The sequence below is a fragment of the Lissotriton vulgaris genome, chromosome 5 (assembly GCF_964263255.1).
Source record: "Lissotriton vulgaris chromosome 5, aLisVul1.2, whole genome shotgun sequence".
In the NCBI taxonomy this organism is placed as follows: Eukaryota; Metazoa; Chordata; class Amphibia; order Caudata; family Salamandridae; genus Lissotriton; species Lissotriton vulgaris.
In genome coordinates this window covers 266,162,511-266,180,257 of record NC_141693.1, presented here as the reverse complement: position 1 = coordinate 266,180,257, position 17,747 = coordinate 266,162,511, and the positions used below count along the sequence as shown (strand labels likewise).

At 44.6% G+C, this 17,747-nt stretch overlaps 1 protein-coding gene across 1 annotated transcript in view; it reads right to left on the bottom strand.

Moving 5' to 3' along the window:
• DFFA (DNA fragmentation factor subunit alpha) overlaps positions 1–17,747 on the bottom strand; it is a 126,564-nt gene that overhangs the window by 70,093 nt on the left and 38,724 nt on the right. The window contains exons 2-3 of the mRNA XM_086921341.1: positions 10,870–11,022; positions 9,693–9,844 (exon numbers count right to left, since the gene is read on the bottom strand). Of these exons, the coding sequence (XP_086777467.1) occupies positions 9,693–9,844; positions 10,870–11,022 (305 nt within the window). The remainder of the gene's footprint in view (positions 1–9,692; positions 9,845–10,869; positions 11,023–17,747) is intronic.

Genomic DNA, 17,747 nt, shown 5'->3' with positions numbered 1-17,747 from the left:
AACAAGGCTGTGTGTTAGCGCCAACCCTATTTAACCTCTTTATGGCCGACCTTTGTACAAAACTTAACGCTAACAATTCGCACGCTCCAAAATTAGGGGGCAAACAGCTTTCCTGCCTATTCTACGCCGACGACCTGGTGCTGATCAGTCGGACCCAGATTGGGCTACAGCGGCTCCTCAACATCACTGCGGAATACTCTAAAGCTAATAAACTCTGCATCAACTACAGTAAAACAAAAATCATGCCCCTTAATTACCGCAAGCAAAAACTACCATTCAGATGGTACTTGGACTTGAACAAATTGGAAATCACAAACAAATATTGCTACCTGGGAGTGACAATAGACGAAAGGGGTAGCTTCAAACCACAACTGGAGGAGATCAAGAGGAGAGGCCTAATGATAGCAGTATCACTTAGGAACCTCAAAAACAAAATCGTTGGCCCAAACCTTGCTCCGCTCCTACAAGTGATTCAAGCCAAGCTGATTCCATCAATCACATATGGAAGTGAAGCAATGAGAGGGAGGGATACGGGAACCCTGAACAGAGTAGTTTCAAAAGCAATGCGGATCATGTTCAGTCTTCCGAAATACACTTCACCGGCTCAGATCCGCCTAGAATTTGGGTTGACCAAAGAAGAACTTGCACGAAAGGGAACTTACCTTAAGACCTGGCACAAGATAAGCAGAGGAGAAGAAAATACCCTTAACGCTCTCCTCTGGAAAGATCTGCAAAGCAAAAATGACTGTCCTGCAAGACATTTCCTGGAGGATGCCATCAATCATCTCGGGCAAGGCAGCTATGGGACCTTCAAGGGAGCCCGTCAGGTTTCAAAAAAAAAAAAAAAAAAACTATTAATAAAATAGTTAAGAAAGAATCCCTCTTGCAAGACAAAGCCTCATTAGCCAAGAGAGAACATGGCTGGCTGACGGTGCAAACATACAACAAACTTAATCCTCAGGCGTACCTAGTGAACAGTTTCTCCAAAACAACAAAAGAATCCTTTTTAAAACTACGACTAGGAGTGTTACCAGCAGCGGGCCACACGGCCCCATGGCTGCGACCATCAAAACCAGCAAAATGCCGCCTGTGCGGAATGCATGAGGAAAATATCACACATCTCATAACCATCTGCAAAGAGCTGCAGCAAGACCGGAAGAACCTATTGAGACCCTTGTTTATAAACAAAGGAATCAGGTCTTGCAGAGAAGCAGTCCTGAGCTGTTTTAGAGGAGACGACGTGCAAATGGGCTGCCGACTGGTAAAATACCTACGATTGGCAGACACCAGGCTTAAAATGACGAGAGCACAAGCGGACATTGACATCGCCTATATAACATCATCCGCCTCCAGTCCTCAGACCGGGTAAGAGACCCATATTGACCAAGAACATTAAAGTACCTTCCCCATGAAGCACAAACACTCTGGGAGAAGCCGGTCAGAAGGGGAGCGGAGGATATAGAAAAACCCACTTGTCGAAAGCATGCGCTCGGACATACACACAATTTTTTATCTAAAACAGAATTTACCTATATATATTGCTGGATGATCATTGTCCCATTTTTAATGGTATTAGACCGACCTTTTTAACTGTTTTCCTTTAACTGATCATTTTCTTTTATTACTAATAGCTATTTGTAATGGTTTTTATTAACTGTATAATAAAGCATTTACCATTACCATTACCCCCCTGGGTGAAGCGGTTAGACAGGTTTCTGACAAGTATAAGATAGACCCAAGTAGTCAGAGAGATAGGCGAATTGAAAAGAGAGACAAATATTGCAAGAAATAGCACAGCAGATGCGTCATTACGTTAATTGTTATGTTAATTCTGAGTATCTCGATAATATGCATAAGCTTGATGCTACATGTTTTCTTTCCTCCTCTTGGTTCACATGCACATATCTTCTCTAATGACACCGTAGAGCACACTTTCAGTGACCTGCCCCCTCACGAGCTGTCCTATCGATTAGCAATGCGTAACAACACTTTCATTCGTATGTTACACCATACTCACCAGACCAGCAATGCTACGAATTGCTGGGTATGTGGCCGACTCCCACCTTATCAGAAATACAAGGGAGCTCTGCCCCTCTATCCTTACCCGTTTACACATAATGGTTCGTGTGGTGCATGGTTTACTTTAATGTCATCTTTGGACAGTGAGTCCAAAGTTTCCCAAGGCAATTGGATATGGGGAAATCTGAATACGGTTATGAATAAAGCATGTTTCCCAGACAAGGACGGTCTTCCCCAAAGGACAGGGACCAATCTAGAAAATGAAGTTTATGGATTAGGAAATTTTACCCTCAATCTCATGATTCTGAACGTTCAGTCCGAGACTAATTCGGATTTGCCGTTTATAACAGTTTTACCAGTAACAGGCGTATTATGCGTTAGAAAGAATGGTTCAGTACATCTAGGACACAGTGATTGTAATACTGTGGTTGAATTCAGTGATAAAGGAAAGTCTACTTTCAAGGCTTCCCGCCATTCCTATTTTATTTGTGGTCAGACAGCTTATGTACGTCTTCCCTTAGATTGGGATGGAACGTGTTATATTGCGTTCCTATTACCACCTGTTTTTCTAGCACCACCTGATTATCATCGAAATACACATCTTGTGCATATAAGACATAGAAGGGAAATCAAGTCCCCAATTGTCGATCAGACTGAGACAACGTGGGAACAATATACAGATTTCAATAAAGGATTCTTTTTCTTTGTAGGTCCTGTCCAAAACAGTAAACTGATACGCAAATTAACCAGAACTCTTGAAGCAGTAGTGAATGAGACTACTTCTGCCTTAGGTAACTTGACCGAAGAGCAGTCTGCTATGAGACTTGTTGTTCTTCAAAACCGCCTTGTCCTTGACGTCATCCTGGCCGATAGGGGCGGGGCTTGTAGAGTGATCGGATCCAGTTGTTGTATTTTCATTCCTAATAACGCACCATCAGTATATAAAGCCATAACAAGGCTTCATGAAATAGCTCATCAGATACACCAGAATCCAGGCACCTGGACATGGTCCGGTTGGCTCTGGAGTGTGATATCCGCCTGGGGATGGAAAGTACTGTCATTCCTAGGAATAATACTGCTCATAGTATTCAGTTGTTGTCTCTGTCTGCAATGTGGGCCAGCGATTTGCGGCTTGTGCGCCACGTCTTGTATTCCCCATCCAAGTCCACGTTCCCGTTCCCGAATGATGAAAGATGAACAAATGATGTTATATGAACAGATAGATGGTCTCATGAAAATAGATATATCTTGAGGGGCGCCGTAGGGGCCAAGGAGGGAATGAGGAAATAGAAATTTTTAGGTAGCCAATGTGTCCCCCACTCGCACCCCATCCATGCACCCATGTTCCATGTATGTCGTATAATTCCTTTCCCGTGCCTGCCACGAAGACGCATATGCGTTTGCGTCCAACGTTAACCTGTCAGTTATTCAGTTCTCCAAGAAAACCACGTTAATTTGGCTTCTAGGCCTATGGTGCCAACGTCTTTACATGGTGCACTTTTAAATATCGCACACGTTCTCCATGTTTTTCTGGCTCAGCCGAGCCAGGCCCTTAATTGAGGCTCCGAGTCTCTTCTGCCTCTGAAAGCTACAGTGTAGGTATGCATCCCTGACCTTTACCTTACTTCCTGCTCAGGCGAGCGGTGCCCGGCTCGGCCTGGCCTGCCTGCCAAGACGATATTTTGCCTACAAGTTATCTGCTCAGCCTCCGCAAAAACACATTCCAGTTCAGTGAAATAGGTAAACATATTCCAGCCTGCAGAGCAAAGGGCCTAGCTTTCCTGTCTCCTTGCACGTAATTTACTGCACCCGTTACCATGGTAGACCCATGGCCCCTGCGCTTTGCATGAGGATCTATAGACACGCACTAGCATTCAGTATTGAACGGCCTCTGCCCGAGAGACCTTTTACTTCAGACAACACATCCTCCAAACATAAGATATCAGATATGTTATAGGTGCAGGTCGTTCTGACACCCCAGACACCAGACTCCTCTACCAGTGCTAAAGTCAAGCCCCCCAGCTCTCCCCAGTTACACGTCATGCCTAGTTGCACACGCATCCGGGACAAAGGTTTCTGCTGACCCTGCAAAATCTCTATGTATCCACCCACTTATGACACTTCTGTGACGTTTCCTGCACACACCTCCGTGTACGCCCCTGTACACGCCTTCTTTTACGCACATGTGTTCTTATCTTCTCTCTTTTCACTTGTTACGCCTACTGTATTCATTTCCATTATACAGTTTTACTATATATAATGTGTGATGTCAATAAAATGTTAAATTTCCCTTCCTGAACCTTAGTGGTGATGGAACTCGATGTCCAGTTTCTCGCGAGATGCTTAATTAAAGCCTGAATGACTCAGATAGCACGGACTCTGCCTCTCATTTATTGAGCAATCCTTATTGTCAAGTGAATGTATAGAAAAATAGTCCGGTAAATTATATTTACCACCTCATTCGTTCCCCGCTGGGGTGGGGGGAAACATACAAAATTACCTGGTAAAAGATTACTCAGGACAAGTGAGTGTGTTTGCGATGGATACAGTCTTCGTTGTGTCAGCCCTCCTCCAGCAATTCCACAGGTTCGCTCGCAGTTCCAGCTGCACAAGCTCCAAGCAGAGGCCGATACCCTGTTAAGAAAAAAGGGCGATGAAAGACATCCATCTGCCTCAAAGGGGAAAGGGTCTTTACTCACGGTTCTTTCTGGTGCAAAAGAAGGACAAGAACGAGTTCAGGCTCATTCTGGGTTTGCGACAAGCGAACAAATGGATTCGCAGGCAGAAGTTTCCCATGCTGTCTTTGCGCCAGATTTATCCTAAGCTGCAAAGAGGAGACTGGCTTTATGCTATAGATCTGCAGGATGCGTACTTCCAGGTGCCCATTGCACTGAAACACCGGAGGTTCCTGCACTTTCTAGTTGGCACCAATCACTATCAGTACACCCTACTACCGTTTGGACTGAAGTCTGCACCCAGATTTTTTTTTTCAAAATGCATGGCAGTGGCGGCAGCACAACTAAGAAAGAACAAGGTGTTTGTCTACCCGTACCTGGACGACTGGTTGATTGAAGCCTCCACCTTCCAGGAAGCGCAATTGCGCTTCAATAGGACGGTCGTTCTGCTGAACCAGCTGCGGTTGCACATAAACATGTCCAAGTCTGTTCCGACTCCTGTCCAGTGCCTACAGTACTTGCGGGCCTCCATCAATACTCTTTCAGCAAGCGTGTCTCCTTCGGAGGAGCGACGCTTATCGATCCTTCGGAAGGCTCAGGCTCTCATAGCTGTTCCATCTACGACAGTGAGGACGGTGTCTTCTCTACTGAGGTCGATGGCCTCTTGCATCTTCATAACGCCACACGCACGCCTCCACATGAGGCCGTTGCAGGAATATCTGGAGGATCAGTGGGACCAGAAGCGGGGGCTGAGACGATAGGATCCGGCTGTCCCTTCACCCTCGACAGTCCCTGAGATGGTGGTGCTCCGCCGGGGGTTCCATTCCACAAGGACATTCCCATTCAGACTATCGTCACGGATGCTTTTCTCCATGGCTGGGGAGCGCATTCAGACCATCTACAGATCCAGGGAACGTGGTCCCCGGCGGAATCCACGTATTGTGTCAATTTCCTGGACCTCAGAGCTGTCCACTTGGCACTGAAGGCCTTTCATCCGTCCTTCCAGACCAACTCCTTGCTTGTACAGACAGACAATACGACCACAATGTATTACCTCAACAAACAGGGGGGCTCGAGATCGCGCACACTGTCACAAGAAGTGCAGGCGATCTGGCACTGGCTGCTAGCTAGAGGCCTGTCGATAACGGCTACCCATCTGCCAGGTGGGCAGAATGCTCAGGCGGACGCACTCAGCAGGCTGGTGCAAGAAACCCACGAGTGGGTCCTACACGATGAGGTGCTAGGAAACATCTTCGACAGGTGGGGCACTCCAGACGTAGATCTGTTCGCGACTGCCGAAAACAGAAAATGCAGAGACTTCGCCTCCAGGTATTACCATCAGGGGACTCTGGGGAACGCGCTAGGGAACAGCTGGTCTAACAGCTTTCTGTACGCCTTTCCTCCCATTCCCCTGATTCGGGCGGTACTCATCAAGCTGTCTCAGTCCAGAGCACGGATGATCCTCATTGCTCCGGAGTGGCCCCGACGTGGTGGTTCACGGACCCGCTTCGCAGGTCTCCCCTATCCCACCTGCGGCTGCCGTGTCGGCCGGACCTTCTCACGAAGTTCGGGGGCAGATAGTGCACCCCAACCTCTCATCGTTGAGCTTGGCGGCGTGGCTCCTGAAATAGTGCAATATGGACACCTGAATCTGCCTGATGATTGCATGGATATACTCAAGTAGGCTAAGCGACCTTCCACTAGGATTTCCTATACCTTCAAGGTTCTGCATCTGGTGTACGGCTAGGAACTATGTTCTGAAACCTGCAAGGAAGATGTCATACTTCCATACCTTTTGCATTTGGCTCAATCTGGCCTTAATTTTCATTCTATTAAGGTTCACCTCGCAGCGTTAACTGCGTATAGGAGATGCCCTTCACAGACATCCTTCTGTAAGATTCCTGTGATTAAAGATTTTTTGGGAAGGATTGAAGAAAGTGTTTCCTCCTGTTCGGCGTCCTTCGCCTTTGTGGGAGCTGAATGTGGTGCTGTCCAGGTTGATGAAGGAAACGTTTGAACCTATTCATAAGGCTTCACTACAGCACTTATCATGAAAGGCGGCTTTCCTCGTGGCCATTACATCGGCCCGCAGGGGGGGTGAAATTCAGGCATTGTGTTACCAAGAACCTTATACTGTATTTCATGCTGCTAAGGTTGTGATGCGTACTCACTCCAAGTTCCTTCCTAAGGTGATTTCTGATTTCCATGTCTATCAGACTATAACTTTACCTATGTTTTTCCAAAATCCTTCCACTCCATCGGAAAGGTCTCTTCATTCCCTGAATGTCAGAAGGGTGTTGAAATTCTACTTGGATAAGACCAAGGACATTCGCAGGTCAGACCAATTGTTCGTCAATTATGGGTCGGTCAGGACTGGTCCTGCCACCTCAAAACAGTCCATCTCGAGGTGGATTGTGTCCTGTATCCAGTTATGTTACCAAAAGGATAACAAAACCTTAGGGGGTAAGCCTAGGCTCATTCCACCAGGGGCAAAGCGGCTACAACGGCTTTGCTACGTACTATTCCTGTTGCAGAGATCTGTAGGGCTGCTAAGTGGAAGTCGGTCCATACCTTTGCTAAATACTACTGTCTGGACTCTGATGCCAGAGAAGATGCTCAGGTTGGGCAGGCTTTGTTGAGAAATCTGTTTCCACAAGTAGTGGTGTTGTCTTTTTCCTCCACCGCCGGATTGGTTTGTTGGGATGGGCTTGCCATTCTAGTCACTAGATTATGACTATACACAGAGACCCCCTACTACAGAAGGAGTAGTTTCTTACCTGTTACTCCAGTTCTGTAGTAGGGGTATCTCTGTTATAGTCATAAGCGCCCGCCCTCCTCCCCGGTGGAGAAAAGGTTAATGTACTGTATGCTACAGGCCTTGCTTTATACACCTTCAAAAAGAACTGAAAGTAAAAGGACTTGGCTGTGCATTCTGGGATACCGAGGGTCTCTTGAAAGTTCCTTAAAGGCACGGTATCCCTTTTCCAGACACATAATGGCAGCCTATGGGGCGTGTCTGTCCAGCCCTTCCTCTCTATCATTTCAAAAGATTTGTGCGAAGGGGAGTTTCTCTATGTGTGAAACTTGGCAAAATGTATAAAATTTGAATTTATTTGGCTATCCTTTTCACTTCATGATGAAGTGCTGGCCAGTGTAGCCTTGTACTTTAGGCTGCATTATTTGTCTTTGATTTTCTCTTAAGTGCCTATGCAGGACTGCAGAAGAAGACAACTTAAGAGACTATTTTTGATTGCTCCGGGGTCCCCGCACATGGGCGGGACTATTCACTAGATTATGACTATAACAGAGATACCCCTACTACAGAACTGGAGTTACAGGTAAGAAACTACTACTTCCTTGATTTTAGTTCAAAGACTGTTTACATTTGTAGGTGTGTTTGAGGACTTGTGTGAATAGGGCCTTCACTGTGAACAGGGCCTTCACTGCAGTTTGAACTTAGCCTTTAAGTATTTACTAAAACTTTGGCATTTTCCAGCTTACGATAACGCCAGAACTTGACGTGTTTGGATGACTTAGGGCCTAATTTAGATATTGGTGGATCTGGTCCTGTTACCCTGCCTGCCTACTTGGTGGCTGCTCGCTTGATTTAGATGTTGGCCAGTCCATGGACCGAAGACCATACGAATGCCGCCAACTCCACTAGCATTTCCCTCGCGCGTTGATGGCACCATAGGCAAAAGCAGCTGTCGGAGGGAGTCCAGCCAGGATTGCCGCCTGCCTAATCACGATGTGCCTTTCAGTCTGGGCAACTGTGCAGAGGATACCTCCATACCTGAGTTGGAGGATTTGAATGAAATGAGGTAAAAACATACCTTTTTTACTATTTCCCAATTCTGTTTCTGTCTTGTACCCTATTGTAAAGTCCATCCTTTGCTACTACAACTTGATCACAACACTAATCAACTCCGTTGTCGCCAGGATCAAAAGTAATGTCTCACTAGGAATGGTGTGTTAAAATTTCCTTCAGCCTTGAGTATTTTAACATTGCCTTTACATGCAATTTTATTCTTATGTGTAATGCATTAGTGTTCATTTTACAACCTATCATTGTAAAATGAACACACCTGTATTCCAACTTTTTTTTTGTTTATTGGTGTTATGGGTGTTGTGTTTGTGGTGCATGTGGGTAGATTCAATAGTTTGTGTATGTTGTATGCGTGATACACTATTTGTATAAAAAGGGGCATGACACATTACCTACATATATTTTTAAACACACACAACCTGTAGGCTTTAGTGACACGTTATAAAAGTGGTACTTACCAGTCTCCACTCCACCAGGGACTCACACTTAGTCAGGAGACCGCCGCTAAGACAACACCAATACAACAGGGAAATCTAAATCGGCCAGGCGCAAAACCCCCCCCAGCTTGATGGCGAAAGAGTACTGTTAGCCAGCAATGGAGTCTGTCGCGTTGATGGAGGTGTGCCGCTTACACGACAGTAAACAGTCTCGATGTGGATGGCGGTTCAGTCACCACACATTTAAATATGGCAATTGGGACTCTGTCAGCTAGAATAAGGTACTTAAAACCGCCACCACGCAGGGACGAAGGGAGTCCCATCAAGATCTAAATCAGGCCCTTAATCATCACCCTATCTGATTTGTCTACGAGTGTGTGATGTGTTAGGCCAGGGAATGCTTCAAAGTAGCTACTGGCTGCATGTAACCAACAAGCTTTCATGTATCAGACAAGTTGCTTGTGCATATTTCTGGAGTAAGCCAGGTGCTTATTACCATGCACACAAATGCATTGATGTTGTCAGTTTTAACAGAAGCACAGATCAATGGTAAAGAAAGCATGCTACAAGGGACTCAATATCGTTATGAGCTCACAATAAACCATGGGGATTCTTTTCGGTTCATAACTTGCCTTCCTTTTTAATTAATATCAGGAATCGTTCTATCACCAACATCCACCCCCTCTCAGTGTCCTCTGTGTTTGCTTAAATGTTAGGGATATCCATAACAAATACCTGGAGATCTTCTTCAGAGAGCAGAATGATCTGGGATAAGTCACATTTTAACTGTGCAGCCAACTGCTTCCACCGTGGCATGGTCGAGGAGTCTAATTCATCCACAAATGCTGAAGATACATGAGGAGGATGAGGTATAAATCCACCTCCACCTGACAAACAAGAGGAGACAGAAAACAGAGTGTTCATGATAGGCACAGTCTTCATCCCGAGGTTTTGTGCTCAACAAAGAGGAGGTACTTCAAATCTTTACTGAAGGATAGTGACATGGTTGAACTACAGCAGTCAAGTACCTACAAACATGGACAAATGTTCTCATCGCCCCCTTTTGCACTAGGAGCTATATACCCCTAAATGAATGCGGTTGTTACCAATAGCAAACCTCACACAAATTAGGATTGGAAGAAAGAACAAACAAAGAGGCAATATTTGATTGATGTTAAGGGTTTTTAAATGGTGCTTGGGCATTTGAGCAATTTATTTAAGTTTGTGAATGGGAAATTAACTATGGCTGTGGCTGAAAGAGAAGGAAGCTTGACAGCCCAAATCCAACATGAACATTATCTTTAAAAGGGGTGGTACCAGCATTTTTGAGAAGCAGTGTTAACTGGGCCTCAAGTTTACATGTTTTTAAAAAAAGTATTTGATGGAATGGGCAAACTTTGTAAATGCCACTCCCGAACAACCAATCGACCTCTTTCTGCATGAAGAAAGCTCATAAAAGTTGTGATGGAACTCTCCTCAGATAATGTAATCATTCTTCACCACCTCGAACACAAATTGGGATCAGGCAGAATAGTGCAAACATGATTTCAACAAAACATGACCACAGTAGTGGAACATCTCGTAAAACACTGAGCATCAATGTTGAGTAAAACATATTACTTGTGGGTGGATTTTCAGTTTTTAGTTTTCAGCAAAGGATATCAGCAGTGTGGCCTGATGGAGTAGATTGGGGCTCACATGTGCTCCGAGGAGGGAATCTTCCTCAGTGTCTGGAGTGGACAAGCAAGTAACCAAGGGAGACACTTCTGTCAGCAAAGCAGAGTTGCTTACTCCCTTTTTCCACGCAGTTACATTGAGCATGAACAAGATGGCCTAGGTACGAATTTTAAGGCAACAGAAGTATCCCATCCAAGAGTCTGATGCATCTATTGGCAAACAATCACATGCGTACCAGGAGACATTGGTGTCCATGTCTGTATTCCACTCAGAGCCATAAACTTGGTGTTCGATGGTAAACACTGGAAGTAGTCTTCATCGTCCACGATGGTGCCATCCTCCTCCAGTACCAAGGTGATGGGCTGTGATAATGGTAGTAGCTCCAAAGCTGCAAGAAAGAAATACCAAATTCAATAAGACCGTCTTATTGAGGACAAACTGCACCTGAGAACGTATGCAAATAGGAAGACAAAGAGGGCATTCAAACAGTAAAGGCTGTTCAAATCGCTGTTCTTAGAATAGAAGCAGGCACAAAGCAGACAGTCCATGTTGACATACACTATCTAGATCAGGCATTGTTCAGAAAAAGATACACAGAGGAGAAAAAGACACAAACAGAAAAGGCAGTTTAGTGGTCATGTACACTAAGCTGAGACAGTCCAGAAATCTGTAGACAGAGCTGACACAGTAAATGAAGATGCACACAAGGCAAAAAAATTCATGAGGAGATAAAACAGAACAGAGAAAGTTTATGAGAATGCCCAAGAGTACCACGTGAAAAATAACAAACATGGAATTAGAAGTACGACAACATGTTATTCCTCTCAAGCATTTGCTGATACACAGGTCCCACGATACTCTGCTAAGAGAGCAAACACTTAGAACTCGAAAGTCAAAATCAACCTCCAAACAGATGGTGGCACACACAAAAGGAAAGGATAAATTATCTCGTTTTTGGTCCCCTGCTTCATAGAAACACCTGATGAATATTCCCTGGGGTGAGGGAAAGCCATCGTTATAAAACGTTAAGAAAACATATAAGCCCGTTTTTCGTTCCCACTGGATGGTTTTTCATCTTTGTGAAGACTGTGATGTAAACTCACCAGTGGTTGTGGTGAGTAAAAAAAATATATGCCGCACTTTAACGAAACCACATCAAGGCAGAAATGTTTTGAGGGAAAACATAGGGGCTGAGAGTGCGGCCAGAAAAATCTGTCTCCTGATTTGCTGAAGAGCACAGCCTGTGTTCCTTCATCCTTGTCGGGTCCTTCCTTTGCAGCTGCAGCGCAGAAAGCCTGTGAAACCCTTAATTGTGTTTTTTCTCAGAACTCTGCACAAAGGTTCTAATCTCATGTATATCCCTGTCACTGCCTCTCTAAAAAAACCATCCTTTGCCACTCATAAAAGACCCCAACACTCATTTCTCATGTATGCCATTGCTTGCCCTTTAAGAGCTGGCCCCAAGCCTCTCATAAATAGTCCTGCTCTGACTACTCACACTGGAGCCTTACCATTGGCATATTTGTATTTCTTAGTACTCAGCTGTCACTGGGGCAGGTCGGGTGAGAGCAACTTTCAGGTTTGAACTATCTGGTTCTCTTTCAGGGGATACTCATCAATAGTCATAAGCATTGAATAGTCCCACCCACGTGTAGGGACCCCGGGAATAGTCCCGCCCACATACGGGGACACCATGAATAGTCCCGCCCAAATGCAGAGAACCCAGACAACATACAAAATACTATATATGTATATTTAACAACTTTTAAAAGTAATAGTATCCTAAACATATATATATATATAACACACACGTACATGCACCCTAAAGAAAACATGGCAAAAAAAGTATTGATTTGTTTTAATTTAAAATGAGCCATACACATTGAACATTTCTGCAATACAGAAAATGAACATTTGACCCTTTAAAACATAGCCTTTATTTGAAAGGAAAATGGCAAGGGAATGAAAAGCATTGTTAGCCATTAGGCTGCATTGAAAATCATAACAGAGAAAACTGCCATCTGGTATTTAGTACCTCCTGAATTTCATCATACCCCACAGGTGACAGTTAGGTCAGTTCTTTTTTCGGGCCCCTTCACAGAGGATCCTGGAGCACTGAGCTCTTCATTTTTTGCTAATTTTGTCAAAATGTCCTCGTCAATCTTTCAATTTTTCACCTTTACTCGATGGTTTTAAGTACCCTAAGTGCTTTTAACCTTTTTTCCCCAACTGAAAATAATTTCTTCTCAGTCATAAAATGCCATCTCTTTTTCAAAAAGTGTACTTCCTGTATCAAAAGGATGACAAAATCAGACCCACATTGCATGTTTGCCTGCCTCTCACATCCCTGACACATGCTATTACTCCCAGCAGTTTTTGAGAAGAACTCTTAGGGACAGAGAGAAGATCCAAAACACCAAACGCACCGCTTGCTGTCAACAGGTAGGAAGTCACTGGTGAGGCAGTCGGCATCTTTATCGAAGTCTAAAGCACTGGAGGGACACCCATTGATGATGAAGAGTCTGACAATGGAGGATTCACCTTCAATGTATACGGCAACAGCCCCGCAGACACAAAGATAGTTGACGGCCCGGTCACATTCCCCAACATCGAAGTCGATGACGAAGGTACCATCTAGCAGGTCACTGGCAAAAATACCACAGTCAAAGTCAAAGGGCCCAGAGACGACATAGACTCATACTCTGCCCTTCCACAGGTCGCCGTTGACACCGGCGCCAATAACGACAAGGCCTTCATAAGCATAGAAATCTCGATCGACGTTGAGGCGAAGATCGATGTCGAGGGCACGGGGATCAATGACCAAAATCAGCCGATTGACATCGAGAACGCAACAAAGCCCATCTACGGAGGACAGGAGTGTTCATACTACAGAAAAATTCATTCATCTGTCTTCGCAAGGGTTATAGAGTGCAACCCATTGGCGTGTTCCACATCACAGTCCATCTTCGAACTATTCACAACTTTATTCACCTTCCAGGGTCTCTCATCATACCCCACCTCCAAAGGATTCTCCACCTTGCACATTCTCGCCTGAGGCTTCATCTCATGTGCTTTCAGCACAATCGCCTCATATATTCCAACCACGAGACTTAGGTGCTCACTGTCGCCTTAAGGACGAAGATCGCGGTCTAGGACCCCCACAGAAGACACTAACCAGCTCGCTATTCTCATCTCTCACAGAGGAACAGATCTCCTTCATGGTCCTCCACCACCTCCCGTTCTTCTGTGAGGGACTAATCTCTGAAGCTGTCTGACACTCCTCCAGTAACAGTGTCTCCTGTAGATTACCTTATCACATCTAATGAATTGCTGATCATAGGGGCAACAAAACACAACATAGACATACCAGTACTGGTTACGTCTACACCAATTATCTTTTAAAAGCTACATCACACAGTAGCATCCAGACCCCTTTTGCCTCTTGCGCCAAAGTTGTTGGAACCAGCTTTACATCGGTTTCTTACACCAGTGTCCATAGGTCTAGCTCTGCCAAGTATTCTACAGAAATACAAAGCCCCTGGTCAAGATCTACTTTTTCTCAGGTCAGATCCACCACTGATTTGGTCATTTTGGCTGCTGCCAGAAGTAAACATCTGAGTTTGTGGTCTTACACAGTGCCACTGGAAAAAGACAGTAAACAAATGGACTTGTTGGGCTAACAGATGTGGAACACCTCAGCATATTTCACGAAAGTCGCTAGCGCCTCTGCTCTGTTGGGAAGGTATGACAGGTCGCTATGGGATTTTCTGTCTCGGTTCACTGACAAGTTGTCCCAAGAGGACAAACAGGATTTCCAAGAGATACTTCAAGAGGGTGGTCTGGTGGCTAACCAGATAATTAGTGCAGCTGCTGATACCTCCGATCTTGCAGCCCATAGCTATGTACGTGGTATCTGTGCCCGAAGACCTTCCTGGTTACACCCGATCGGTCTAAAATCTGAGGCTCAACATCAAATTCTAAATCTGCCATTCTTGGGCAATTCTCTTTTTGGCACCCATGTGTATGACGAGACGGCAAAGATTAAAACAGATTAGGACACACTCAAGGCGGTGGGCCTTGAGAAAAAGAAAGAATTCACCTGCAGGTTCCATCCATACGACCGCCGCTCCTACCAACAGACTGTTCAAACCCCTCAATGGTCAACTCACCAACAGAACCAAGGAAGGTCACACTACCATGCTCGCAGACCTGCCCGAGAGACAGGAACCCCTCGTCCAGCAGCTTCAACAACAAAGCCTCCAGCATAACGAACACTTGCTTCCCCTTGCTCCGTGTCCCACTCCGGTGGGGGAAAGTATTATAGCACATCTCGACGAGTGCCTCACATAAGACAAATGGGTCTTAAGTATTGTACAAAATGGCTATTCCATCAAGTTCAAGATCAAGCCTCCTGCCATTCCACCAGGGAAACGTTTGCTCTTCCAACAGATGTTGGTACAGAAAGAAGTCAACACACTGCTCTAGGGAGGTGCCATTGAAAAAAGTGTCAGCTTTCCAACGAAGGCTAGAAATTTACTCACGCTACTTTCTAGTGATGAAAAAGGGTCCGAATCGAGAGTATAGACCCATTCTTGACCTGACTCTTTTTTTATTATTAATTTATTAAACAGTAAACATATGCTTCAAATAAACACAATACGATGTGCATGTTTGGTGGATTGACATGTACAATGTATACACCAGGTTCCACATATTTGATCTCCCTCCTTTAAAACCAATACGATCCAGGGTACAACTGCCTTGTGTAATCTCTCTTGATAACCATGAGCCACCCCTCATAGTCGACCTAAGACTCTTGAACAAATTTGTCCTCAAAGAGACGTTCAGAATGCTTGCTCTCCATCAAATTTGACCCAAGCTCCACCAGGGGCACTAAATGTGAACAACTGATCTGTAGGATGCCTTTTTCCACATTCCTGTCATCACGAAACATCGGAAGTTCCTGGATTTCAAAGTAGCATCCACGCACTACCAATACAAGGTCCTGCCCTTTGGGCTCAAGTCAGCCCCTCATGCATTCTCCAAGTGCATGGTGGTGGAAGCTGCTTACATGTGGAGTAGGAAAATCTTCATCTACCCATACTTAGATGACTGGATAATCAAAGGTTCCTCTCCTAGCCACACTCAGGAACATCTTCAGGCCTGCATTCAAGTGCTACAGTAGTTTGGACTACAAATCAGTTTTTAAAAAACACTCTCATTCCAATGCAGACAAACCATTATTTGGGATAAATCCTGGATACCGAAAATACAAGAGTGTATCCTTCGGAGGAGTGATTATCCTCAATCAACCCCAAATGTCTGACTCTCCTCCACACTCTCTGTGCTTCGAGAAACAAATAGCCTCTCTGCTGGGATCCATGGAATTGTGCATCTACATTGTTCCCAATGCCAGAGTACACATGATTTTGATGGTTCCGAGTGGCCTCACCAGTGGTGGTACTCGGACCTTCTTCACCTGTCCGAAAGGCCACACAGGAGGTTGCCATGCAGGCCGGAACTCCCCTCCCCAACCTTCCCTCTCTGAGTTTGACGAGCTTGACGGCATGGCTCCTGTATTCATGCAGTATAGACCCTTAGGCCTTTCACTAGACTGTATGGGCATCTTGAAAGAATTTAGAAGGCCTTCTACCAGGAAATTGTACGCTTTCAAATGGAAGCGTTTCTATCTATGGTGTATCCACAACAGTCATCAAGCGATTCTAGGTCAAGAACAGGGAATCATACCTTACTTAATACACCTAGCCAAGTCTGCCTTAAAGGTTCACCTTGAGGCCATTAATACCTACAGAAATCCCCTATGCAGATTTCCTTTGTCCAAATGCATGTAGTCAAATCCTTCCTAGAGGGTTTAAAAAAGGTTTACCCACCTGTAAGGTCACCCTATCCCTCATGGGAGCTTAATGCGGTTTTCTCAAAAGGAATGCCCCCCCCCCCCATTTTGAATCCATACACAAAGCGTCTTTATAACACATTATCTGCAAGACAGATTTCCTAGTGGTTATCACTTCAGCGCGCAGTGTCAGCAAAATCTAAGCTCTTTGCGCAAAAAAACTTTATCTAATTTTTTATTCAACAGGGTGGTCATGAGAACATGCCCTAATGTTTTGCCTATGGTCATCTCTGATTTTCATATCAATCAGACCATTACTCTCCTAATGTTTTTTCCCAACTCTTCCACTCCACCAAGAAGGCCTTTGCATTCCTTAGATTTGAAAAGGGTCTTTAAGTTTAACCTTGACAGAACCAAGGAGATCAGACGTTCTGGCCACTTATTTAACAACTATGATCAAAAGTGCACTAGTTTGGCTTGTTCCAAGCAATCTATCTCTAGGTAGATAGTCTCTTGCATTTCTCTTGGTTACCAGTTAGCCAAAAAAAACTCCCTTGTCGACTTAGAGCTCACTCTACAAGGGCTAAGGGAGCCACTGCTGGTCTATTCAGAAACGTACCCATCGCAGGGATCTGTAAAGCTGCAACATGGAAATCGGTGCATACCTTTGCTCGCCATTATTGCCTAGACTCAGACACTCAAGCAGATGCCCAAGTATGGCAGTCTTCACTTAGAAATGTGATTGATTGATTGGGTTATTAGCTGCTTAGAACTGTACTGTACTGTATTCATCTGCAGAGGTGTGGAATGGGTTTACTATTCTATTCAATGCTTATGAATATTGATGAGTATCCAATGGAAGAGAATGATAAGTTACTTACCTGTAATCCTAGTTCTCTTCCAGGGGAATACTCATCAAAGTCATTAGCAACCTCCCTCCTCCGAATACTTCACACAGCAGCTGCGATGTGGTTTATTCTCTGAATGTTTCTTATCACCCTAAAAAAGACCTGACCTAACTGTCATCTGTGGGGCATGATGGGATTCAGAAGGCCTTGAAGGCACAGTACCAGTGTTCTCTGTTATGATTTTCAATGCAACTGTTGGCTAACAATGCTTATAATTCCCTTGCCTTTTTCCTTTCAAATAAAAGCTGTTTTACACTGTACAATTTTCGTTTTCTGTATTGCAGAAATGTTCAATGTGTATGGTTATTTTTAAATGAAAATATCCAATGCAATTTAAGCATTTTTTGTAAC